The sequence below is a fragment of the Rissa tridactyla genome, chromosome 4, assembly GCF_028500815.1.
Source record: "Rissa tridactyla isolate bRisTri1 chromosome 4, bRisTri1.patW.cur.20221130, whole genome shotgun sequence".
In the NCBI taxonomy this organism is placed as follows: domain Eukaryota; kingdom Metazoa; phylum Chordata; class Aves; order Charadriiformes; family Laridae; genus Rissa; species Rissa tridactyla.
In genome coordinates this window covers 82657965-82685231 of record NC_071469.1, presented here as the reverse complement: position 1 = coordinate 82685231, position 27267 = coordinate 82657965, and the positions used below count along the sequence as shown (strand labels likewise).

At 39.1% G+C, this 27267-nt stretch overlaps 2 protein-coding genes across 5 annotated transcripts in view; one reads left to right on the top strand and one right to left on the bottom strand.

Annotated features, from left to right (window-relative positions):
* The window catches only part of LOC128908058 (neural-cadherin-like), a 77366-nt gene extending 57964 nt beyond the window's left edge, over positions 1 to 19402 (top strand). The window contains exons 22-33 of one of the 2 annotated variants that reach the window (XM_054197559.1): positions 1878 to 2155; positions 3033 to 3247; positions 4249 to 4376; positions 4984 to 5111; positions 6881 to 7004; positions 7573 to 7753; positions 8621 to 8787; positions 9562 to 9826; positions 11552 to 11732; positions 12722 to 12966; positions 15624 to 15778; positions 16965 to 19402. In XM_054197559.1, coding sequence (XP_054053534.1) covers positions 1878 to 2155; positions 3033 to 3247; positions 4249 to 4376; positions 4984 to 5111; positions 6881 to 7004; positions 7573 to 7753; positions 8621 to 8787; positions 9562 to 9826; positions 11552 to 11732; positions 12722 to 12966; positions 15624 to 15778; positions 16965 to 17378 — 2481 coding nt within the window. In that variant the 3' untranslated portion in view covers positions 17379 to 19402. Of the gene's footprint in view, positions 1 to 1877; positions 2156 to 3032; positions 3248 to 4248; positions 4377 to 4983; positions 5112 to 6880; positions 7005 to 7572; positions 7754 to 8620; positions 8788 to 9561; positions 9827 to 11551; positions 11733 to 12721; positions 15779 to 16964 lie in introns of those variants that run through there. The other variant, XM_054197557.1, reaches the window with a different exon arrangement.
* A 2544-nt stretch (positions 19403 to 21946) lies between these two features.
* DPY19L3 (dpy-19 like C-mannosyltransferase 3) overlaps positions 21947 to 27267 on the bottom strand; it is a 37307-nt gene continuing 31986 nt past the window's right edge. For 2 of the 3 annotated variants that reach the window (XM_054197567.1, XM_054197566.1), the window contains 3 exons: positions 26938 to 27070; positions 26069 to 26227; positions 21947 to 25424 (listed from right to left, as the gene is read on the bottom strand). In XM_054197567.1, coding sequence (XP_054053542.1) covers positions 25263 to 25424; positions 26069 to 26227; positions 26938 to 27070 — 454 coding nt within the window. In that variant the 3' untranslated portion in view covers positions 21947 to 25262. Of the gene's footprint in view, positions 25425 to 26068; positions 26228 to 26937; positions 27071 to 27267 lie in introns of those variants that run through there. The other variant, XR_008465845.1, reaches the window with a different exon arrangement.

Sequence of the window (27267 nt, the reverse complement as noted above, 5' to 3'; positions counted from 1 at the left end):
AATATTCTGTGCCATAATGTGTGGCAGGTGAATTCATCGAAGTGGTAACAAGGGGATTGCTTCACGTATTTTAATGAAAAAATACATTTGTATTAATTATGTATCACCTTTCAATATTTAATGAATAGCTCTAGTGAGTAATCACCAATAGTTTTCAGAAAACCAATCGTAGCTGGAGAATTTCTCTAGTAGTTTTTGTACATGTGTTTAACTACAAATATAAAAAATAAGTAATTAGCACTGGAATTCATTGAATTGCTAAATAAATAATATGTTTGCACTACCTCCTTGGGTTATAGTGTTACAACAACTGTTTTTATTTCGCAGAAAAGTAATCCGTTCTAATACTGTGACGGAGCCAAGGTTGTTTATATACGCTATGTTTTTCTATAACAGTATTACATAGCTGTCTAAATGTGCATTATAGACTCTCTGCTAATGGTGATAGATGTAGGCAGCAGACACGAAACTGCATTGACAGAATGCATCGTGTCATTATAAAGTATATTTTATGCCTTTGGGGACATGGTTTTCAACACACGTTATGATATTTGAGGATATACTGACAATTGATTATAAAGGTCAAAGCTCTTACAGTGGTGACGGCACAAGTAGAAAAAAGCAGTGCTTTAGTATTTATGGGTTTTTTTTGGTCTTTTCAAAGCTTATTTTTAAAATATTTTTCATACATTTTATCATTTGAAAAAATACATATTAAATGTATAAATAGAGTCTAAGTCGGTTGTTATGTTGTTAGTTTTATATTTGTATACCTCAGTGTATACCACTGAGAGAGCAGTGAGGTCTCTTGTATTCAGGTTTGGGCACTATGTATTTGAATCACCAAATACAAATCAAATTCTGAAGCTTTATAGGCACCTGTGCAAAATCCCCAAACAAGTAGAAGGAAGAAATCTGTTGTGCCAGGAAACAAACTTAATGATTACTTAGTGCAGCGCATAGGCTACTGGCTGAAGTACAAAAGGTCTGAAATAATCGCAGCCCTGTTACTGTCCTCAGGCTTGTTGTGAACAGCTTACTTCCCTTCTTTGTGCTTTCTGCTGCTTCTTCTTTGTTCTGTTCGGATTAGAAGTTGCAAACTGTGGAGAAACTATTACTACGTTACAAGACCTATATATACAGTGAGGCTCTTCTCTTTATTTGGGTATTTGGGCTTTGTGGTGCAACCCCAGTTAATGATAAAAACAATGAACTAGCAAATATTAACGTAGAATAGAATATAGTATCCAGTATGCTGAGTTGACTGCATTTTGTTTCAGACAGTTTGACGTTAAATGTAAGATTACGGGGAACGAATCAGTAGGCTGAATCCTAATTGCTATAAAGTGGTCCTGTTAGGCCACTGTCTGTGGACATTATTATTGAATGCAGCTCAGCCCTGCATTTTCCTGTGTCTGTATCCTTATGCGCAAGAGAATGTAAGAAATAATATCTGGGTATAACTCACGAGGAATAATTTTTATCCTGGCTTAAGCTAAAACATGCTTGTTGTTATCAGGGTGCGGAGAAGTGTGATGCAGATGGCACAGCTCAGAAGGTGGAATATCATTGCACTCAGGGCTTTGGTCCTCGGAAATAACGTTAGTAGGCCAGTACAGATTTAACATGTTCACAATCAATTGTGTCAATGATTAAGTTTTCAGGAAACACTGCTACTGTTCATTTTTTGAAAATTTTCCTGTATTTGTCAAATCATTTTGCTTGCTTGTATAGTCAGGCATGTTACTGATTAATACTTAGGAAACTAAAGCATTCCATTAAGTCTACGATGGCTTAGATTTTTCAGAAATTAAGGAGTAAGTAAAAGCATTCATTAGGAATAGACTGGTGATGTGCTAAACTGTATTTTCTCTTAGATCCAGGCAGCTTTACAACTGAACATTTCACAGATTGATGTAGATGAATGTAGGAGTGCCAATTGTAGTGAGGGCAGCAGTTGTACAAATTACCTCGCCGTGAGTGACGTCCCAACAGTGATGGATACTGGAAGTGTGTCGTTTGTCTCAGTAACAACCACCATCAATGCGGTCTGCACATGTTCAGCTAGGGACCGAGTTCATCAGCCTTGTTCCTCCTACCCTCGAAGCCCTTGTCTCAATGGTGGGATGTGTATTGACACTTTGAATGGTTACAGGTGAGGAAATTTGTATTGCAGATTCTCTTACTTTTTTTTTCTTCTAGTTTTAAGGTGTTGAGTGGAGCTTGCAAGATACAGGTCTAAAAAAATCATAAATGTACTTCTGACAGAAGGAGAAACAAAAACCCCCATGAGTGCTCTGGAGTGTAAACCTAATGACAACAGGGTCTTTACTAAGGGCCCAGTAATGGTGCTGTAGTCCTGAAGGCGGTGAAAATAGCGTGTGAGTAAGAAAGAAAAACCTGGGGAAAAACCAGTGGTATAATTAACACGTGTCATTTTTTAAGAGCACCTAATTCACTATGAAGGAATGGGAAGCGTGCTCTGTTTTGGTTTTTTTGTTGTTTTTTTTTTTTTCTTTTCCAGAAGAGTAATAATAAAAGTGAATATCAGTGGTAGCAGCAGGGATGTAGGGGGTGAAATGTAGTTTAAACAATGGGTAATATATGGAGTTTAGAAAACATTAGATAGGAAACTTGCTGTATTATAACATCACCTGGCACACACCATATTCCTTTAGTTGAAATTATACTGGTTTATTCTAGCTGGGAATTAACCTCCCTGAGTTTTCTCTGCAATGAATTGACCAACTGATGTTTAGTGTTCTATGTCACTTATCTAGTGAAAGTCATTGTTCTCAAAAACATGGTGTCAAAAATACTTCTTTTTGACAGAGATAGTATAGTGGATACATATGCTTTGTATTCTTGAAGTATTTTAATAACTGTAAGCACCTCAGAGACTCTGGAAAATATTTATTGCTTCACTGCTGTTTTTTTACTGTGATGTAAATGCTACATTCGTTGCATGTAAAACCAAAAAAAAGTTGAACACTGGGGAATTTTGACTACTTTTTGTGTTTGTGCTCTTTCAGATGTCTTTGTCCTGCTTCATTTCATGGACCAGACTGCCAGCAGACTAAGCACAGTTTCCATGGAAATGGTTATGCATGGTTTCGTCCCATCAGGCCTTGTTTTGAAAGCTCACTCTCTCTAGAGTTTATTACTGTGGTTCCAGATGGACTTTTACTATATAGTGGTCCTTTATCAAATCCAGAACCTGGGAGTACAGAAAACTTCATTGCAATAGGTATTTCTGCAAAACTGTGTGAAAAAATTAAATGTCTTTGGGGAGTGGGTTGCCTGTGAACAGCATGGTAGCCAGAGTATGAATTCTGTCTTTCTATCTTATAAGATAATTTATTTTCTGTTTTGAAAATATTTTGAAACATTTCCTAATAAGTCTTTCTTCTTTGATGTCTATTTTTGTAGCCTGCACCTATGGCTTTAGGTCCATCACAGAGTTGTAGAAATCAAGGGCAAAGAAATCAAGATTGATATATATATAAAAAAAAATAATCCCCCTAGGAAAAGGGTAGTGCTATAAAGGAATTTAGGTACTTTGAAGATAGGTATTACGTGATTAATGCAGTCTTAGTTGCATGTCATTCTTATCTAGTTCAGTGAGAAAAGAAATCCACTTAAACTGCTTTCAGTCTCGGGGCATTTTTGCACTTTTTTATAAACAGGCAACGTTTTGATGGATGAATCCAGCCTCAGCGTGTCACTGGAGAAAAATTTATGTGCAAGTAGAACTTGTTGCTTTATGTTGACATATATTTAAAAGGTTACTATTGGTTATTTTTTGTGAATTAATATAAAAGATGCAGAGTATGGTTGGTATTTTATATTTTCCTAATTAATTGACTGGTTGTGTTGTCGGATATTGTTAATCATTAACCTCTTTTTTGCTTTGTTTTGCAGTTACTTGTAAATTTGAGTAGAAGATGGGAGGGAGTAAAATCTGCATGTATTAATTGTTTTAGAGCATTATAAAATTGTAGATTGCTTATCAGGAATTAGTTCCAGTGTTTTGACAAAGAAGTGGCACAATCTAAAGTTTAAAAATAAACACTATATTGAATGAGTATTTCTGCACAATAGAAGTCATAGAACATAATTCTAGTTATTTCTATGGTGAACCCTATTTTATGTGATCAGCAATAACCATTAAATCAGTACATTTACTAACTACTAATATATCCAAAATGGAAAGATTCTCATACCTGAATCTTTTTCATGTTGTATTAGAACTCTCTGGTGGTGTTCCTGTGCTGAAGATGAGCCATGGCTCGGGTTTTGTGATGCTGCAGTTTCCAAGTCACCTGAATGTAGCAGACAAAAAATGGCATCGACTAGAAATCAGAACCAATGGTCAGGTCAGCTATTTGATCCCCGCCCCCCCCCATCAGGGTATTTGTATTTCCAATAGCATTTGCCTGTGCAGAAGCAGGAGGGTAGAAAAACCAGACTGGGTAATGATATGTATTATTCTGTATGTGCTTATAGATTTGATAAGTAATACAAATTTTGAGAAGACGGCGTTGTCAATTCCATATCTACCTATGTTGTAATCCATATTCCGGGATCAGAGGAATCTTTTTCCTGTTTTTTAAGCTCTGCAACACATGAGGAATGTGCATAAAGGCTTAGTTAGTTGTAATTTGCACATTCAGTGTATGCATTTGGACACTGAAATCAGTTACCTATGCACAAAAAGCAGATAATTATTTATTTGCAAATGAAGTTACAGTTTTTGTGAAAGTAGTTAAACTACTCAGAAGCATGAATTAAATGCTGAGTTAAGTGTCGTCTTTGTTAAATAGCTCCATTTTGGCTTTACTGTTTATCACAAGATGTAAAACAGAGCAGGAAAAAACTCAATCCTTTTCGCTTGATGTTATGCAAAAAGAAAAAGATGAAAATTTGATATAACTTATAAATTTACTGAAATTCTTAATTCCATAATCCTATGTTTTGGTGTAGGATGTTCGATTCACTTTGGATCGTTGCAGTACAGCTGTTGTGTCAGAGATAGAAGGAGTAGGCAAACGGCTGTCCACTGAAGATCGTACAAATTGTGAAGTCTTTGGGTCTGTTCCACGAAGAGCAAGGTACATTACTGGAGATTCACTAAAAGACCGTTTATTCTAACGCCTTTGAACATTTTACCTATAAAATTGAAACAAAGTTATTAATGACTAGGAGCATAAAAGCATTTGCTTTTCTCTAGGAACTTCAGTGCCGAATCTGGACCTTCAGGCACTAAACAAATTTTAAGACTACAGTCTTCCTCCAAATAGTGTTGCAATACTAAATGACAACCCCAGAACACTGTGGCTAGTACTGGAGCTTTTGTGGTTACTGTGTACCATCCCTTACTCACAGGATTTCTCTCACTGTATTTATCAAGTCACTGTAAGCCTGTTCTTGAAAACCTCATGAATTTAGGCCAGTTGACTTTTTAATGGCAATAACTCTGGCTCCTCAACCAGTCTAACTGTCTGATTGGTATAAGTCTGAGGGCTCCTACTGACAACCTTTGGCGAATGTATTAAGGCAGACTAACACATCAGGGTCTCTGTTGGATCCAAGGTTACTGCCTTCACAGCAGAGTCAGAGGAAGCGCACATGTATCCGTACCTCGGCTGTTGACTTCACAGCCTGGTGTACTTGTATAAACTGCTGATTAAAGTAGGCTGGTGCTGCTGTGCCTGATTTTGGCTGCAGCGGCTTCTAATGAGACATATGATCCACCTGTGTGTGTTTTCCAGTAAAGTAATACTGCCAAGGTGTGATAATGACTCTGGTGGTTTAAATTGCTTGTACTGTTGGGTCAGCTCGTATTCTCAGTTCAAACCGAAAAAGTTGGAAAATCTTATTAAAAAAGCAATTATTACATTAAAAGGAGAAGGATGTGTTCAGCTGCATTCTGCAAGGGTTTGGATTCCTGTAATTCAGTCCTTTGGACTGATGCTCATGGCCCTTGCTGGTGACACCAAGCTGGGAGAAATGACCAATATGTTGGGGGTCATGGCTTGAAATTAAAAATTATCTCAACAAAGTGAAAATAGGACCTGGAAATATGCCATATTTTTCCACTACAACAAAGAGCCAAGTACTGCATGTAGGCAGAAATAAGCAGCCTCACAGAGAGGAGAGAACAATTGCTATGTATCAGTAAAAGATTAAGATGGTAGCGGGACAGTGAGTCAGCAATGCCACATTCACGTGAAAAAGGCAAACACTACACAGTAATACCTCAACGTGTGCAGATCTCTAAGATATAGAATGTAGTTCTTCCACTCTGGTTAGCATTGTTGGGCCTCAGCTGGAGTCCTGGGTCCAGTTTGTGCACCACAGTGCAGGGTAGGTGTGCACCAACAGGGTATAGTCCGGAGAAGAGCAATGACTAGCAATGACTGTAATCAGCTTGCCTTGAGAATAAGACCTATCAAGAATGAAGGAATTGAGGTCATTTACTTGAAAGAAGGGAAAACCGAAGAGAGATATGATATGTCTAAGTGTATATAAAATAATAATACGAAGAGGATTTAGACAATCTCTTCTGTACAGGGCCTTAAGTTACAGTGAGGAATATTCAGGTTATATTTTAGGGAAACCTTTGTACTAATAAAGATACTTGAACTGTGTCATCTTTAAATAATAAATTACCCTATATTTTAAAGGACCAGCTTCTGCTCACCAACTGACTGTATTTCAGAGAAAGAAGTAGATAAAATAGTTGCATTCTTTTGTTATTTTATAAAGCCTCTATTATTTGGAAATGTAACGTAGGTGTTTGTTTACCTGCCTCATTATATAATGCCTATGTTTGAATGTAAATTCACATCTATTATTATTATTCATATAATTTTTAAAGGTATTTGAATGCGAACCATGTTCTACAGCTGGGTGGTGTAAAAGAATCGTTACCATATTCTTACCCACAATTGCTACACAAACATTTTTCTGGCTGTTTGCGCAATTTCATCTTGGATACTCAGGTAAGAGAAGTGTAACATTTTGCTTTAGCAAAGGAGTAAGCCACTTTACTAAATTTTTGGGAGATTTGTATTATACCTGAGACTTTTGCTTTCATTAATTTATTCAATGTCCATATGTGTCAGTGTAAAATACAAGAAAATTCTGGATTTTTCTGTTATGATTAGAATAACTACCGTGAAAAGTTATTTCATTATTACAAGCAGATGTATGTGTGAGCCAGAAACTGTGCCTTCTTTTATCTCCTACTTCATGCATCTGTTTTCCAAGCTTCTTTGTGCATTCAGGGAACTTCTGAATGGCAATTGTATAATGGTATATTTACAGCAGCTGTCTGCTTTGTTAGGAAATATTAGGGATTTTTTGCTTTCATAGTCAGTTGAGTTTATTCAATGGCAAAATATGGTCTTGATAAAATAAATTGAAACCTGAACATCAAAAAGCAAACTTAGCATTTTAAGCCACGCAGATGAAGAACAGACTGTTATGTGATACAGCTATTTCTGTTTAAAAATGAAGTATACGTGTTTCTTAAATAATATTTTGGTGTCATACAATTTTCTCTTGGAGGTATATGACCTTCAGTCTCCTGCAGAGTCCCTGAATAGCTTCCCTGGCTGCACACTGACGGATGGGAGCTGTGAGACCATGGGGTCGTCTTCCTGTGGTATTCATGGGAGGTGTCTTGGAGACTGGGGCTCATTTGCTTGTCATTGTTTGCCGGGTTACTATGGCTATCGGTGTGATAAAGGTGAAGTCTGTATTTCTGTTACGTTATTGATAGGCTGGTAAATTTTACAATACAGAAAACTTAAAATGTTTGCAGGTAGTGATTGTTGGGGTGGTTTCTGATGTTTATGTTGTGTAAAGCCATGTTTCAGTGGAGTTGCCTGTGATTTTTAGCAATTTATTTTCTAATTCCTTTTGAGAAATTACTTTCTCAGTATCAGATAATTTCTTTGGTCCTGAGGGTGTTTGTGCAATGGAGACTGCGTGACAAAAGAATTGTGAACAAAATTATTTGTTCTCATAACGATTTTTTGAATTTGCATCTGTTCAGAAATACCTAATAACCTAAATTAAATATGAGTGTGCCAGTACCACTTACTGTGCAGAATTAGAACTACACAACTGGACTTAGAAATTACTGCTCTGTTGGTGTCTGGAAGAGACTCTATTGGCTTAAGGATCTGTGCTTTCAGTATAGTAGGATCTTTTCTTTAGCCCCCATGGAGCCAAAGTTTGCAGCAAAAAGATAACTATAAAATAGCAGGTGAAAATTCGTTGTGGTACTTAATACTTTGTCTGCAGTCTCTTCTTTTGTCTCGGTCAGAGCTTCTGCTTTCCTGCTGTCATCCTGTGAGCACTGTAGAATCAAGTCAGGAGGGAGATCACCTCTTTACAGAGGAAGATGAAGTGGGAGAGTGACTGGGGAAGTTACGGAAATAGATAAAGGGACATGTCGCAGAAGACAAGTTATGTCTCATGGATCCATGCTGTGCATTACAATTGATTGTTTTTTTTTTTTTTTACTTTCAACTCTTATGAAAATAATGGAAACAATAATACTTCCCCCTCCCTACAAAATGGTTTAAAGGTCTTTATCCTGTCTTTTTAGTTGCCAAAGAATATACATTTGGGCCAGGAAGTCACATTCGCTATCAGCTTCCTGTCAGTGTACCTGCCCGTAGGACGCTGTTTGAAGCCATGATTAGGACACGTCAGCCTAACAGTGTCATCACGAGCATGTCATCTCGAAATAAGGATGAACACATCACCCTACAGGTGAGCAAGGCATTCCAGACAGTAATAGCATAAAGCTAAATCAATGCCAGTAAATAGCTAGCCCAGAGAAACATTAGCTTAAGAGTTGGAAGTAGAACTGAAAATCTTATGCTAAGCACAAAAACTTTGGAATTCATTTTATGGACACTTACAGATCTGATCCTTTACATAAGATATTGATGCACAACCATGGTATCCCATTGGATTTCAAAGGAATTTATAGCCAGTTGCAGTGCGGTATAGTTTGCTATACAGAATAGCATGAGTAGTGTGTCTGCTCTCGTGTCTTATTCAGCCATGGTCATGAGTGGCTGATTTTGCATAGTTCAGACCCTGCCAAGAGAGGTGCCTGTTCTCATGATGCCACTCTCAAAACGGCAACCTGTTCATTTTATACATACCACTGAATGAGTCACCTCTTCAGCTAAGCTGCTTTGAGCTGTCAGTGTAGAAGCGATACACCAGATTCTCAACCATTTGAAGAAGCCCATAAATTTGTCCAAGAGAAGCAGGGTAAAATTACTCCAAGTGAATTACATCCTACTGTGAGTACACTGGTACCAGTATTTAGGTTGTCTAGTTCAGTAGCACCTGAAGTATCTTTGTATGACACTGTATGTGCAGTGTAAATGTACTCTAAATTTAAACAAATGCTCTAAGATTGATGATTACATACAAGTCTTAGTTCAAGTAATATGACAGTTACAGGTCAATACGAAATGTCAGGTGATGACTTTTCTTCTTTTTCTTACTACTTTGTTAATTATCCACAAGGTTGTTCAGGGATTCTTAGTGGTCTCATATAATCTTGGTGATGGCGACTATTCTGTAAGCCTTCCCTCCTACCACATTGATAATGGTGAATGGCATCATGTCACACTGGAGAGAAATGAAAATGAATTTACTCTTCGCCTTTATGAAGGAGGTGGGAAGAGAGAAATTCTGAAAGCAGCGGGAATATACAAAGAGATTGTGATTGACCCCAGCAGCTTGGTCCTGGGAAACACCTACCCGTTCAAGCAAAACAAGAGTTTTCAAGGTGAGGGATTCTTGATCTCACTGTTCAAAATACAGACGTGTAAAAATAAAGGTTTATTGGTACTACATGGGCATATGGAGAGAAGCTTTCTTGTTTATGTAGAGCCCAAAGTAAACAAATTTCTTGCATGACACTTTGCAAAAGGAACAGCAGGACTAGGAAAAAGGTACAGCAGGGAATTACGTGCAAATACTGTTAGCTACTGGAGTTGGAACAAAGATGGTAACCCCTTCACACAACTGCACGTAGAGTGTTTGTAACTGGAGATCCACGAGCTTCTCCCAGGTGGACTGTGGATGGCTTGTTGCATTAGATACACGGAACTGGTTCACTGCATGGTTCTATCCAGTCCATTCAGCAGCTGTCCTTCCCTATCAAATACAACTGTCTCTATGCTGAAAGGAATATTTCCACTTTATACATGTATTGCATAGCACACAACAAACTCTAGTTTATTTCCTTTATACACTACTTTTGTATTACTGGATTTTACAGTCACGCAGTTGAAGCATTAGCTACAATTAGAAATAGTTTATTGAATTAGGGCTAACAATTTAAATTTTTAGTAACTGAATGGATGGAAATTTAATAGTTAGACAAAGGAGAAATACAGAGAAATGTAAGGTTAAGATATCCATAACAGCTTTTTACTCTGTCCTCAGTTGGCAGCTCACCCTTCGCCTAAAATCACAGTATAAGTGATGCACAGTTATGCAGCACATCTTTTATATTGACAAGGAAGACACACACCATTACTTGGTTAAATGCGCCTAGTATCTGCCTGTCTCCTCTCTCTCTCCCATGCCCCTCACCTCTTTAACCAGATTCTGGTAAAGCCATTTGAAACAAGGTGGTAGTGTTTTCACCAGATAAAAGTATTTCAGTGAATAACACAAAAGTGTGAGGAGAAAATGTATAAAATATATATGCAATAAGTAGAATAACAATTTACAACAGAAGTCTATCACAAATTATTTACAAAAAGATTGTTTTCTATTGTTTCACTAGAAGTATTTCAATAACTAAAGTTTACGCTGAGAACTAGGGACAATATTTTGAATTTTTATTTATGGGAGTAATAGTATTTGTTTTTTAAGTAAATAGATTAAAGAAGTCAAATGGTTACATGAAGATCATTTTAATTAGGACAATTGCTGTTAAGCAGCTGAAACTTTAAGGGCTTTGAAGTTACAAAATGTACTTAATTCATCAAGGTCTATGCTTTTATGCTGAGGCAACTTGTGCATATGAAATTAATGCCACACGGCTTCAGTACAAAATGTGTATTAGTGCCCCAAGGCTGTTTGACCATTATTTCTGGTTTGCTCTTCTATAAAGTTAAGATGTAAACTACAGTTAAGAATCAACCAAACACAATTTATACTGGTACACATTGAAGAACATAACAAATTTTCCACAATATTTGGACTTTTCTATTGAAAACATAGCAAAGGGGTACGTGTTTCACTGTCTTGAACACAAGAGATAGGGGCTTGCAGCAGCACTTTGTTCTTGTGGAAAATACTGGGGAATTTTGATGAAAACTTTAACAAATTCAATCAAAAACCAGAGAACAATGCTATGAAAGTTTAGGTAAATTCAGTCCTAGATTTAAACTTTGGTAGCCTGGGTCCTTTGTTAAACATAAACTGCCAAATCTTACATCTGCTTCAAATCATTCTTGCTGAATGGCGTTTGAAACAGTCTCTTTGTGCCTTGCCTCAGGATGTATGAAGGATGTCAGATTTAATAACTACAGGATCCCCCTGGATACTCACGTGAAGGAGCTGGTGTCAGTACTAAGTGCCCAAGGCATCAAAGAAGGCTGTTCTTCAGAGGCTTGTAGGAATAACCCTTGTAACCAGGAATTTATTTGTATTGATTTGTGGATGATGCATGAATGCAGGTAATGGTGGAAATAAAAACACAAACCCTCCAGATTCAGGTGGGAAAGGGTGGATGCTGAAGAAGTGTGCAACTTGACGGCTGCCACTGGCAATCTCATCAAATCAGTTGAACCGCAGTGGAACACTAAGCTAGATGCCTGCATAGGCATCAAGTTACTCAGAGAACACTGTCCTTTTAGGTACTGCCCTTAGCTGATGTACATTAGTGTATCTTCATTGATTCTGTAACAGTTTTGGCTGCCTTTCTTAATTGAAAATATTTAAAGAATAGTAGCAAATCCGGAATGTTTGTAACCCCTGAAAACCAAGAAAAGAAGGTAAGGTAGCTGGAGTGGAATGGAACGCTAGCATGGCTAGCTGTCTTGTGAAGCTTGTGATGTGTGATGCAGATGTGTTTTCTTTTGTTAGCGTCCGAGTTCTTGCACTGTCTCAAGCTGTGACCTCTGTTCCCTTACAGGCCACTCAAGTTGCATTCGAAGCACTGCATCGTTAAGCTCAGAGTTTTTATATGTGTCTGGGGTTGAGGTTAGGACAACACTAACTCAAGTTAGTCGTGCTCTGAAAACATACACTTTAAACATTACTGACTGCTACTGTCCACGCAAACGGAGTTCTCTAGAGATGTATTTTTTTCTGTAAATTCACTGTGATGGAAACACAAAGAACGTGGCATAGCTTGTCCTGCGTAGACAGAACTACAGACCCCAATCCAGCTATTTTTCACATGTGTAATCTTGCAGAAGCCAGTGGAACTACCTGAGTTCTGAAAGTCCAAATGTAAGGGTTTAAAGTTGTGGAGTGGAGCTCGTTGTTGTATGACTGCTTTAGAAAAGACTACAGTCCTGTAATTATTCGTAGTAACTTCTAGTACCTACTTCAGAAACTGTATATAGAGTGTCATCAAAGACTGTTTTAAAGTCTTACATGCTGTCTTTCGTGCCTGCTTTTCTCAAAGTTTAATGGTTTCATTTTGCCTTCGTCTTTTCAGTTGCCCTCCGGGACACATGATCATGGAGAATGCCACTGGTAGACAGTGTGTCTACACTGCGTGTGCTAAAAGGCCCTGTAACTATGGTACCTGCATCTCACAGTCACCAACCAACTTCCAATGCCACTGCCCTGATGGCTATACTGGACGTAACTGTGAAATCGCACTGGCAATCTTTCACAAGGATACAGGCCTGAGCTTTAGTTCCATGTTTGCCATCTGCATTTGCTTTTTGGCGCTGTTAGGTAGTTATGGCAACTACATCTTGTATTACCTTTGGTGACCTCATTTATCCGTCTCGTCCTGAATAGTCGTCATCTCATCTTCCTGCTGAAAAACTCAGTTTCCTAATGGAGACTTGACTCTGCCTTCATTTTTTTTTGCCATGGTCTCAGCTCCATCAGTTCCATCATCCCCGTGTGCACATATTGTTAAGTGAATCAACATTTGTGAGCAATGGAAAGTCTTTGCAGTTTTATTTTCTGCACGTTTTCACTTCATTGCTAAGGAACTGTTCAGATGCATAATTGGAAGCAAAGTCAATTGAACAGCAAGAGTGGAAACTGATACCAGATAAACATTGTTTAAAATACTACTGAGCATGAAAAAGATTTTTCAGTCTAGGAGAAATATGCTGTCTGATAGTAATACTTTTGGTCACTCAGGAGCAGTCTCTTGCACCTTACCAGCTGTGTCATGGCTCCCAACAGCTGCTTTTGTCTTCCTCAGCCATTTTCAGGCTTAGGCACTGGGTCTTAAAAAGAAGAGATAAGGCAAAGAATGATCTCACTAGTGAGGAAGGATCACATTTTTGAGTCCTCCTTGTTTATTCAGATTTCATGAAAGTTTGCCTGTGTAAGGGCATAGTTTTTTTCTCATGGCTTGCAGTGTTAGGTTTCATTCGGAAGTCGTAGTAAGAGTCTGAAAATGTATTGTGGACTATTCTGCATCCATCTGTAGCTACCTGAAATACCATTATTTTCCCCAGCTCTGCTAGGTACTGTTTGCCATGCAAACACGAACAGCAAATAATGGAGGAAGCTAACTGGTTTCACAGCTTCTGGAATCCCAGTTAGTGGAGGTTGATCAGAGATCATTATGTCAAGGAGGGGGTGCGTCAGAGTGGTTTTATTGTGAGCTGACTTGGTGTTGCTGCCTGTGCTTGACTGAAAAAACAACAGGATCTTTTTACCAAATAATCTTGCTAATCTTTTGGGTCTAAATTATGAGTTAGAAACAGTTGGTTTTAACCAAGGGGTGTGCATTGCTGTGAAAATTTTAGTAGATGTGGTTAAGAATGCTATCACCACACAACTGTAACTTTTGTTAGGAGAATTTTTAATGAAATTCCTTATTATCAAGATTTCAGATGCCCTTTTTCTTACACAGCTTCCAGAAAGAGGTAACGCACTTAAAAGTGATTAATTCATGCAATTTTAATTATAAATTTGTAAGTTTCCAATAGATTCGAGAAGCTGCTTTTCTGACATCTGATTACATCTTTTAAATTCAAATACGGAACCGTTTTGCAAGTAAATCAATAGCAGGGCGACTTCACCTTGGTTCGATACCACACGAACCTTCCCCACCCCTCCCTGCCAGGAGGAGACTTCAGCTCATTTTGTTCAGTTAAAGACACTGTAATACTTTGGAGCTTACAACTGCCCTAACACTAACGCTATGGCTCAAAGAAACAATAAGCTTCATAGATTGCTTTTAATGACAGCACTGTTTAATGACAATCAGGCAGGAGCTTACACTGTTGGTATCTATATGGAAAAGATACTGTCTTCAGGGGGTACTTCTGGTTTACTCTCTTGTTACACTCTTGGAACATGGGCTATATTCATTGTAATATTGGCTTTTTATTAGCAGTCAGAGTAAAAGAATAAGAGATGTAGAACATTTAGAAGACTTCATGAGTATCTCAAAATCAGCTCAGCTAAAAAATAACTTTGCTAAGAAGTTACCATGCGTGAAAATCTGTGTGACATGTTTCTGTACATTTGGGGGGCAGGGTCAGGAAGAGGTAAATACATCTCAAACGCATTGATTCATCGAAGGGTCTAGCTACACCGCACAGTGCAGGGCACAGACCCCCACGTACACCAGTTTCAGCCCCACAGTCATCTAGATGCTGCTCCACAGAGCTGTGCTCTGCCGTGTAGATATTCTGTGAGAGGTTCTGATCTCTTTAATTCACCACGGTGTAAGTTTATGGTATCCAATGGTTTGAGGTCTTACTATGAGCTTTTATCAATTTTTATAGAGTTGGTAACACAGTGGTACATGAGTTTCTATTTACATAATGTTCAGTATCTGATGTTGAAGCTTTACAACTGCCAGTGCGTAAAATGCACCTAAGCATTTAAGAAAAATGTTTAAATTCATGGATGCTAAGGCAAACTGTGCCTGATTTTTTTTTTCTAGTAAAATGTATAAAAGTGATTTCCTCTTTTGTCTTGTGTCTTCATGTGCTTAATTTATATGTAATTCTATCTGTTACTGTCAACACATTTTTACTTAAGTGCTAGCCTTTTGTATAAATTTTCTCTTACAAAGTTTAACTCAATACAGTAAATAGACAGGTCTCTGAACACCACTTGGGTCATTCAGTTGTTTAACAACTTCAAAGTTGTACTTTAAAGGGCATATTTTAAAATGCTCTTTAAAGACCTTTTCTTTTGTCATTGATGTTCACTTGTAACTACATCGAAGAGTGCAAAAATCAAACATTTGCTGAGAAATGCAGAACTCCAGCCTTGCTGGCTCTGACTGCAAACTCGTGCTGCAGTACTCCTCGAGAGCGGCGGCTGCCTCAGCCATCCTGCGGCACGGCTGTATGTAAATGTTTTGTTTGTTTCTGAATGATGTTCTGTTTTGCTCCTGTGTGTTTACACAGCTCTGTTCAGTGCTGTATTCTTGTGGGCTCGCTGGAAGAGTCACAAAGGTCTGAACGGAGGAGTTTACCGCGTATCTGCGCATCATGAGGATTTGGAGGACATCAGAGAAAATATCCTCAACTACAATGAAGAAGGCGGTGGGGAACAAGACCAAGTAAGGATCATTGTGTTATGTTACAATTAAGAGGGGACTGGTGGCTCACAGTGATAACGAAAATGTATTTTATGCTTTTCCTTTATAACTGAGGACCTTAACCTTTGGTCCGCTGATTCATTACTGCAATTGGTAGATGAATTCTTTGCAAGGTTATGTACCCAAGGGTGCGTGTTTCTTAAGCAGAGATAAATGCCTATCAATTTCTAATTTGTCTTAAAGCTAGTGATCCTATGTGCATATTTAAAAATGCTTGTAGAGTGAGTTTAGCAGTAAAGAACTAACAGCTGATGTTTTTGGCTTCATGGCTGCGGGGCCGCTGAGGTTCTCAGTGGTAATTACTGCTGTAGGACTGAAGGGTTGAAAGAGCCTGACATGAACTGTTCCTTACGGACAGTCTGTCTCTGGAAACTGTTGATAACAGCGGTTATTCAGACTTGAGTTGTTAAGAAACCGAGGTACTACATTTGTGCGTCTTGAGCCCTAACGCACATGGTGGTTGTGGAAGAACCTTTCTGCATTTTTCTGTTTGGGAGAGAAATATGCTAGTGAACACATGCTGCATTTATACTTACAGTAGACCAGATTATACCCAAACCAGGTAACATTAACACTTCTGCTAGCTGTTTTAAGGACTTCTACATGTCAGTTTAAGCCAGAACTTTGAAAGAAAACTGCAGATATTGCAGATGAATAATTTAGATTATTTGCTATGTTTGAAAAAGGTGAGGAACTTCACTGCTGCCTTTGAAACTTGTTCATTTCATGGATTCAAAAGGTGGTGTGACTGCAGAGGTAATAATAGTCAGGGAATGGATGTGATGGATCAAAAAAAGTCAGGGATTAAAAAATAAAAATTAAATGTGGCGAGGGTGCTTGGACAAGAGAGTTTTGGCTTTGCAGCGTTAGTGGAGGGTAGGACTATGGGCACAAGAGGCTGTCTTACTAAGGAGTTTCTGTAGTAGTGCAGGCTGCAGAGGGGTTCCTCATGCATTCTCATCTGCTTGGTGGGTTTTGGCTTGCTTAGGCGCGTTGCAGGTGGCAGAGTTGGTTGAACAAGCCAGTCCTTCTTGTGTTCACACCAAACGGACTGCCTCAGGATTGGTCCTTCTTTATTTCCACTAGAATGTGGAATTTTGGGGCCTACAGAGAATATTAATATAACGTGCATGGTTTCTCACTCCAGGACGCATACAACATGGCGGAACTGCAGGTCTCTATTCAAACCAGCCCAGCCTATTCCCTCTACAAGAAGAAAGAAAAACCAACAAAGCTGAGCAGTTTCTTTAGTGACGTGTCCCCAGGCACGCAGGAGCAGACCAAACCATCAGCAACTACAGAATTTTCTTTTACTAGTGCAGACTTTGGTCAATACTTGTCAGATGTCGTCAGAGATGCCGACCTTCATCCCCAGGCTGTGCCCCAAGACTCACTGCAGGTGTTTTGCACCGAAGGAGAATGCTCGGTTGCGAGCAGTCTGAGCACCCTGAGCTCCTCTGGACTGGGTGAGGGTATAGTGTATGACGACATTAAAGAGTGGGGACCAAAGTTTGAGAAATTAAGTGAACTGTACTCACATATCGATGCAGAAGACCTGTAGATTTACCAAGTCTACTATTTTCAAAGTGGGGTACTTAGTCATTCACATACAGTGTTTAAGAAATAAATAGATTTTTTTTTGTCACTAAGGTAATAAAGGACTCTGAGAGATCCTATGTATCTAAGCTAAGACGGTGCTCAAAGCGTGAAGAAAGCGTGCTGTGTGTACTGTTTTCAGTAGGAGCTTTAGCGGTTACTTGAAGAAAAAAATGCACGTTGTCTTTTTCTTGTGGAAATGAAGTCCATGTTCTATTATACCCATCTTGTTTCCCTGACTGAGCTTCAGTTACAGCACCTGCTCACTGAACATAGCGCAGATGAGAGCCCATGGATCCAGGTAAAGGACTGGGATCTTTAACTTTGGTTATAGCTTAATGAAATCCCTTTATGCTGTCATATAAATGTAGAAAATTAATTTAGGCACCACACATCAAGTCAGCTGCTTGCAACTACTTTTCTTAATTCAAAGGCCAGGTTTTCTAACACATACTAGCCTCAAAGGTCACTAGTTAGGCATTTCAGTAGCAAACACCACAGTTCACCATAATCTCTCATTTCTAATGGGCTACTAAACTGAGCCTAAACTAAGGACCAGCCTGAACCATGTCATTTCCATCCACAGTCCTGTCCCTCATGGTTTGCTAAACTTCCTGTCATAGAAGCATTACAATTGTGGCCGCGTAGTGCCTTGCCAGGAAGAGCTGACTGGGGCTACGGATACATTTTTAGTGGAGAAAAACCCAACGTCCCTTGGATGTTGTCAAAATACCTCGTGTGTTTTGGATGTCAGAAGGCTGAAGGTCTTTCCTGTATCCAAAAAAGAACTTCGCTCAGCACTGGGACTTCTAAAAATAAACCCTGTGATAAATAAAACCCTAAAAAAATAAAATAATTCAAAGATGTTAATTTTCCAAAAACCATGAATGGTAGCACATAATAATACAGGCCTCCCTCAGATATGTTATAGTAGAAAATAATGATTTATTGGAGACAGAGAAACACAGGAAAAAACTAAAAGTGGTTGCAGGGGGTAGAATATTATGCTCTAAATTATCAGTCCTCTTTTCAGACCATTTAATGTCCAGCTGGTATGCTGGAATATTATTTTTTTTAACCTGACAATATTTGGAAAAGAGAAGGCTCCATAAAATTAATTTTGATTTTTTTTTTTTTTTAATTGAGACCGGTTGTATATCTAAATGGAGTAAAGTGCAGCAAGAACACAATAACACAATCTTATTTTGTGTCATTTATATATTATAATGTGTAAATTATATATGATCTTATCAGCTGATACTATGAATATATCATATAGAGTCTGAGGTAATTTATTTTATTAAAGTAGAAAATAATGTATTGTAACAGACATTAAAACTGCTTTGCTTACAGTTGCATCAGTAGCATGTTTTGGGGAGGTTAGGCTTTTATTTTTTATATGTATTTAAAAACATAAATAAATAGATCATTGCAGTCTGCTGGCTAGATTAATTTGTGCATTTCACAAAAGAGAAATGTTCACACAGTATCTTGTTCTTGCGGGCGTTTGTGACACGCTTTGGAAAATGTTGAGCAGTCAACCAACAGTTACACACTGCAGATGATGTGGCGTTTTCACCTGCAAAAGCTAAATGCCATTTTTGGCCATGCCCAATAGTTTTGATTCACAGGTGGTACATAGTCTATGACTTTGTTAATTTTACTGATACATTTACCTGTGAGGAAACACGGGCTAAAATATCTTGCAACGTTCACAAGTCAGGTATGTCAGATTCTGTATTTCATGATCATAGCAGTCACAAATGGGATATGGAAAATGAAGTAAATATATCCTATGCACAAAAATCTATTCCTTCCCCAAACAGCACTCATTTTGTCTGCATACCCTGTGTTCTTTCCATAACTATGGATATGCTGTCATTTTCGCTGGTTTTAATTGAATTTAGCTTGTAAGCTCCTTGGGGCAAGGACTGTCTGTATTTGCCTGTGAAGTGTCATGCATATCTAAGGCACTGTAGGAATAATAAATAAGCCTTCTGTATATGATGTCTCTTCCTTGCATATATTTAAGGTTGACTAAAGCTTGGACTCTAGTGAATTATTTCTCTCTCAGCTTTGATCAGCTGCTTCCACAGATGCGAGTCATGCCCGCTGCTCCGTCTGGAAAGCCGAGGGAATCAGCAGTTACTTCTAATTGATGCGTGGACTCAAGACATGCTACCGTTTACAGACCAGTGTTTCACCCCGATATCCAAGTGCTTTTTGCATATAGCATGGTTGTGCGTTTTGCAACAGGCAGACGATTAGTCTAAGAAGAAGGAAATCCTTAACTTTACATTCACAGTGTGCAATAGGACGCATGTCCCAGTACAGAAGGTGGATGGTGAAAAGATCTGGACAAAGAGGAAAAATTGCAAGACAGTAATACACCTCAAAACACTCCAGTTATTTTTCCTTCCTCTTCCTCCCCAGCCTGTGATCTTAATTCATTCCCAGATGACTACCAAATCGAGGTTTGCAACACAATGTGATCAGCAAAGGAGTCAGTGGTGCTTTGCTCTAAATGTGTCACCATTTATTGAGCACCTGGAAACAAATTTAACACTCTCGCCTTCCCAGGAATGTGCCCAAATAACCTGATTACAGAGTATTGTGATATGGAGGTTTCTTTGTTGAAGCTCTTGCTCCATCCGTGACACATTTAACTGCTCAGTGGGTGAGGGTAAAAGCAAGCCCGAGCACAACTGTGTATCTTGGTGACTGGAGCCACACGGGCAGCTGGGCCGTGCAGGCACCGCCGCAGAGCTGCTGGGGCTGAGACCCCTCCTGTCACCATTCCCAAACAGGCCATTTGGAACCCAACCTGTACGTCGCTTCTTCCCCTATTACCGGCATGGCACTAATTTGTAAACAAACATAAATTATAATAACACCCACAACCTCGGAGCTGCTTGTACAATTGCAGTTAGCCATATGTTTTACAGAATATACACTATAAAACAAAAGGTAGAAAATATTTTAAGACTGCTATAGGAACTTGTGTAGACGCAATCTCAGTAATAACATACTCATGTCATAGCTGCCATGCCCTATTAAAACCTACTTTTACTCTTTCTAGAGATTACTGATTAGCTCACTTAATTTATCTGTTTTAATTTGCGTGCTGCTCTTTTAATTACTGGGCAATTTTTGAAATCATATCTTTGCTTGTTCTGCATTTACACAGACACATACAAATATTTCAGTATCTCTACAAAAAAGCTTATCACAGCGTAGCACTGACATCGCCCAAGAACAGGAACAGCTGGTTGGCAAGAGAAAGCTCTGCAACGGGTGAGAGGGGAAGAAAAAAAAATTGAATAAAACCCCCCATTGGGTCCCTAGGTAGTGGGATTTTCAGTAATCTGGTACTTTTCTTAATCTTCTTCCCCGTTCTTTACAGACTTTAAACATGTAGTAAGAACATGTTATTTAGTATAAAATATTTGTAAAGGTCTGAAATTTAAATAATCATGTGGATATTAGTATTTAATCCGTCTGCCTGTCAACTACATTAATCTTTGTGTTTTTTCCCCTTTTAAAATGATATTCCAAGTACATAACATGTAGCCAAGCTGTACGAAAGCCGACTGTCCTTAGGTCTGACCGACTGGCTCCTACCAGCAGGTTTAGAAGGGAAAGCGTGGCTGTAAAAGGAGCAGGACTAGGCGAGAAGAAGAAAGTCGAGCATTTTCTTAATTACAGAAATGCTAAAAACCATGGTCATTTCCTGGGGATTTAAGTAAACAGCTCACACCACACTATTGGTAACTTGATGAACGAGGACGTTTTGAAAAAACTCGTTCTCTAGAACCCAGAATCCCCTCAATGCAAGCATACCGCATTATGGTCACGGTTCATTAATTAAATTGATCTTATAGAAGTCCTGTCTGTACCTAATTAACAGCGGTGACGAAAACTCCCCAAAACCTTACTTTAAGAGTAGCACTACACATGCCAGGATGGGACTGCACTCGCGCACAAGCGACAAGACATGCTGGACAGTTGTCCGTATCGCTCGGCACACCCCACTTCTCCCTGCCGCAAGAACGCGGAGGCTTTTAAAAGCTTACCCATAGCAGGACCTAATCCAAATAAAGCCCTTCATACATGTAACTCTTCTCTCCCAAAGAATCCATGCTTCTTTTCATTGTGTAGGAATACTAAAGTGTGAGCTACGATGTGGAAACGGGCAGATCCCTATTGGTCAGAGCAAGCTGTGTTTACTTCAAATGGAGTAACTGCCTCAGTCTGCTGGCCTTGCTAGACGTAAAGTATCGGGTGATGACTGGTAAAAATCACGGCTGATACACCTTTAACTTGTAACAGAGACAGGAAGTCCAGCAAGCTGTTAAAACACAGAGATGATTCACGAAGTCAGTGATACATGCAATGGAACAAGCGTGAGAAACGTCAAAACTTCCTGCTGAAAAATACTTTACTTTGCTTTCCTCCATACGGACTGAAAAAAGCCCATTCCCTAAACTGCGCCTTTCGCAATCCATCTCAACATAAAAACCACCAAAAAAGTGATTTTCAAATTACACAATTTATTTAGTATACAATAGTCATTACATCTCTTTACAACAACATATTATAAAATAACTATGTTAGATCTCACCGGCAGAACAGTGAAACAAGAAATGAAAATATACTTATGGATCTCAAAGGCTTTTCTCCCCTAAGAACACTCCGGCTACTTGATAACATTTTGTCTCTGCCATCTGAAAAAAGTAATTCATTCCACAATTCCACCGATAACGAGCAGCTTAGAAGTCCTTCTGGACAACACGTAACATACACAAGAAGTCATGGTGGTGCCATTCCCATTGCCAGTTATTTGTGAGATTTTAGAAAATTGCCACGAGGGTTGTTTCTGGGGGTGGCCGACACTTAATACTGTGAAATAGTGATGCCACGGCAACTGCTTGGAAATAAGGTGCATCAGGGTGACGTCGCTCAGGAACGGGTCAAGTCATTTTTTGAAAAATTGCACATTTTTAATGCAGTGAGTATAGATCACAGGAAGTAGCGAAGATAGCGACCACACCGCTAAACCACCACCCACCTCCCAGAAGCCTCAGCCTCCTACGCCCCACTCCAGGCAGAGGAAAGGTGTCACCGCGGTGCCCCAGCCCCAGCCAGCCTTGCCCAGCAGCCCTTGCTGGGGCGGGACAGCCTTTAAACGAGGGACAGAGAAGCAGCTGCTCCCTCTCTCCGAGTGCTGTGTTGGTGCCTGTGCTGCTTCCCTCTGAGCTGGTAAGGGGTTCTGTTCCTTGGCATTTTCCATTTTACTATTTTAAGGACACTGGTCTTATGAATGCTGTACTACGTAGTCACTGAAATACGCCCTTCCCTTTTAGTATTACATCTCTCTGGTACGGGAATTGTTGGAATTGTGTAAAAGCGTCACAAGCTACCTAGGCTTTACAGACTGTGAACTGCAGGAGTTAAGCAGTCTCCAAAATACTCTGCATCTAATGCTTCAAATTTCTGGTGTGCTACTTTTTATGCTTTCCCAAGACCAACGGTGGCTTAGGGTCTTACTTTGTTTTAAAAGAAAAAAGAAAACCGAAACAAAATTGCACTTGATAGTTTCTACAAAAAGGTTAAATTTTTCCTTTGGCAACATTAGAGACTCTACTTTTGAAAAAGGTCTATTTAAAAATAATTCCTGTTATAGTCAGGACTTAGTCTCAGCTGTTACCTACAAGCAAGCTCTAACAGTGAGAGGGTACCACCGGCTCTCGGGCTCCCTCACGTCAATCAGAGGAAAGTTACTGCACCTTTAAAGAAAGATACAACCACATTTTAAAATAAGACAATACAGCCTAGACATACTTTACCTTACGTGTGCTTGTTTTCAATTACTGTAAGGCACTCATTGAGGAATTCACTGACCCATGCTTTCAGCAGGAACAGGCATGCATCATTACAGGCCTAATTAAAGTTTTAATGCTGATTAAAATGTTTTATTACCGCATTCTGTTAAACTGCAGTGGTCTCCAACCTCATTAAGGGCTATAGGCTAGAAATTACTCGTCAGTTTCAGCCGCTCAGTTTAACAACCCGGCTACTGTCAATGTTTGATTTAAATACAGCCTGATTAAAGCACACTTGCCTTTTGTGTTAGCACGCAAGTGCAGAAGGATGTTGAACATTGTTTAATGAGTATTTACTGAATATAAAATTGTTTGAGCATGTGACATAACCATCTCCAGCTCTTCAGCAATTTACCCCAGTACAACTGAAAAGGGAAAACATTTAAATCATTTGGAATTGGAACACAGCTCAGTTGTGAAAGCTAATCTCATTACACATCTTGATTAAATTAAATGCGGAGTTTGCTATCAGTAGCACTTTAAGTTTCCCATCATTGGAAATTAATTGCAGTGGTAATTATTATAACCGAGTTATTTGCACAGGCCACAAACACTCTTATAGGTGTTCAAATGTTAATTCAACATTGGCCTAGAGGCACTTGATTATTACAATTCTGTTTTTCATAAGAAACAAATGAGCCTAGTGGATGTCTAATTAAAGCTGGAGAGTACTGTTAGACTTTCAATCAGATTTCATCTCTAATTTCAATATAAAACCAAAGCAGCGCTAAAACACAGCAAAAGTCACGTGTTATCTAGATAGCATTTAGACAGTCAATGCAATTCACAAAGTTCTAGCGAGCAAAAAGACAAAGGGTACAAACAAAATCACAAATTTCTCAGAACTGAGGCCTGTCTTCTCTTAATCTTCCAAGTCAATTTAAAATAACTGCGGTCTATTTTTTAGGATAAAGAGCAAGGACACAATGATTTTGTGCTGAAATATACAGCTTTGTGACTGAAATAACATAAAGCAAAACTCTAATACCTGAACGTATTTTAAATACCTAAGTTCCCTGCTGATTTTAGAGATGAATTTTTCTTTTGTAAGGTTGGCAGTGTTCGATTTTGGCATCCTACTCCTGGAATTCACATGGGGAGAAAAAGGATCCCCTGTAGTTCAGAAACTAAATACAAAAACCAGTGGTGTGAGAATCCAAGCTGAGAAACTTGTTTTTTCCTTTGTTCTGAGCATTTTACGAGGATACAAACATGCAACATGTATCAAGCATGCTCCAACCTTTATTCTCATTAGAAATACGTAACACTCCATCATTAAATGCTTAACGTTATAAAACAGTATGTTTCTGTGTTACTAAAAATGTGGGACAATGATTGAAATTTTACTCTTCCAACTTGTTGGCTGATTCTGCACTCCCTGATTCTGCACTCACACTCACAAGCTTGGAAACTCATATCCGCACACATTCCCAAAGAAGTCAAAAAAGAGGCACTAAAAGAGCACACGGATCTGTCGAAGAGGATCAGATTGTAAGACAAAACTTCGTTTTTGTGACTATTTTCAGGATTCACAAGAATAACGCCTACTCAGTGTAGGAGCAGCATGGCCTGCTTTCATTGAAGTTCTATCACTTTATAATAAAAACCCAAACTGCTGAGCAGAACCCGACGGGCCAGCTGTTCTGCTGTGCTCAGGTGGGCTGCTCGTTCTCTGTGTCTTCCAATCAGTTAAAACTGGAAAACAATTATATCCTAGGTGTTCAGAAGGTCAGACTTCATAATCAGAATGGTCCCTGCTAGCGTTTATTTACGAATCTATGAAAATTTTGGCAACATCAAGAACGTTATCAAAACTAAACTGTCTTAAAAAAAAAATCACTGTAATTAGACAAGAAACCATGAATGTAAAATGTCTTACAAATGTAACACGTTTGTAAACAACTTCTGTGTTTTCTAACGTGGGTCCTAGCATTATAATACTGAACTTGAAGCCGTGGTGGGAAATGTTATTTATGCTTAGCAAGTTTGTAAACGTGGAATGTTTTGTTTTGAAACACTCTAGTGAAGTGTACGGTATAAGAAGGCAGGTTTTTTTTAATTTCCTCACAGAAGCGAGGATACAACGAAGGTTTCAAATCGGGTTCGTTCTCTCCCAAACCATCCATGATCTGTAATGAAATTGAAGAGACTGGTGAAATACCTTTAGCCAGTTCACAGTTACAGGGAATAGCAAGAAGCTAAAAACACCCTTGACAACGCATGCAGAGGGTCAGGCTGGCCAGGTTTGTTAACAGTGCCTGTGTGAAACATGTGGGAGGAAGAAAATAACATTCAACCTGTGAGATGTCTAGTCTTGTCTCTATTATGGATGAGGCTGATGCGTCAGAGGCACGTATCTGCTTCGAGTTGTGCGGTCTGCTGTGGTTCCACGTTAGCCCCAGCAGCGCCTCAGAACTCCCCTGACACAGTGGGGCAACACAACCGTCCTCTGGTCCTGAGGGAACCCAAGCTACGAAGTGATTTACACTCTGAAAGGGAACACTATTTGTGCACTGCTAACCTGAAGCTCATCAGGAAGTGATTACTAACTTTGCCCAGGCTGAATTCCGTCTTTTTTTTATTATCAAATACCATTAAAAGCAAGCAGCGTTCAATCTGGCGATTCTGAGAACATCTAAAGGCTGCCTTAGATTTTACTTCCCACACTCCTGATGAAGTGGAAACAGCCCAAGCTACTTCAAATCGTAACTCTATTTCAAAAAGAAGTTAAGCAAAACGTATTTTCTTTAGAAATTTTGTATATAATACTTACATGGCCGTTAGCTATATCAAGTAAGTCACGTAACCGACAGCCTCTACTGTGTCTTCTTTCGTAACAAATGCTGTCTTCTAGGATCACATAGTCTGTGCCAAAGGATCGCAGAATTCTGTAAACGTCCTCAGCAGATCTCTTGGCATAGATCTGATAAATCTACAGAAGAAGAAAACTAAGCTCTAAGACGCATGTTTGCTCTTTCATGATTCCTTTATCTTGAATCAGAGAAAGAAGTGAGATTGATAATCCATGTGATTTGAATTAAATACTTAAAAAAATAAATTAAAATAAATGTTTTATTCAGTAGCCACTTAGAGTTTCTATGTTATGGCTACTATGATGCACGAGCAGTACTGCTGCTGCCTACAAAAACACGGGATGGTGCTGCTTTCTGCAGAAAGGCCTTGGCAGATGCCCATAAAACTTTCAGAATGTCTAAATTATAGGAAAGGCTAGTTTAAAACCATCTCCCCAGCTGTGTGAGGGGTTTCTCAAGGTGGCTTCTATATAAAATGTTACGTGCTGCCCTGGGAACTGAAGGGAGAATCAGGCAAACTGGGAAATGCTCCATGCCAGCTGGGCAGCAGGATCTATTAATGCCAGCAGCACCCAAACCAGCTCACTCAGAAGTGACCGGGGTACAGTCACTCAGACACACACCAGCTGCCAGAAGCAAGTTCGCAGATGCTCAAAGTACCACGAGTTTCACAGAAGTTAAATGCTGGAACTGTATCTGAAAATAAGTCAGTTCAATGAGGAGATCAGGCGATGTCATTTGCAAGGTGCCATTAGAGATTGCGTATGTTTTCTGGAATGGAGCGGCCGATATGGATAGGAATTAATTTAAACAATCAGGATACTCTTACCTGTTTTGTTCTCTCTCTCAGATTCTTATCCTCATAATGGGGATGATTAGTTAATGTCCGTCCTGTGCACAGTTTGACGCCTGCTAATAGCTGCATGCTCCCAGCAAACACTGCTGTGTTTGGAGTGTTTGACCTAAACAAATGTTGATAAGTCTGAGGAAATCTCTGCAGGGGCATCTTTGCATTGCTTCTTACACATCAGAAGGAAAAAAAAGACTGAAAAAATATTTTTCTGCCTCTCCTCTATTCAGGGAGCAAACTGTTCAAGCAACGGTGTGTTCTTCAAATATGAAGCGGATAAATCACGATAATACTATCTAACTGCAAATA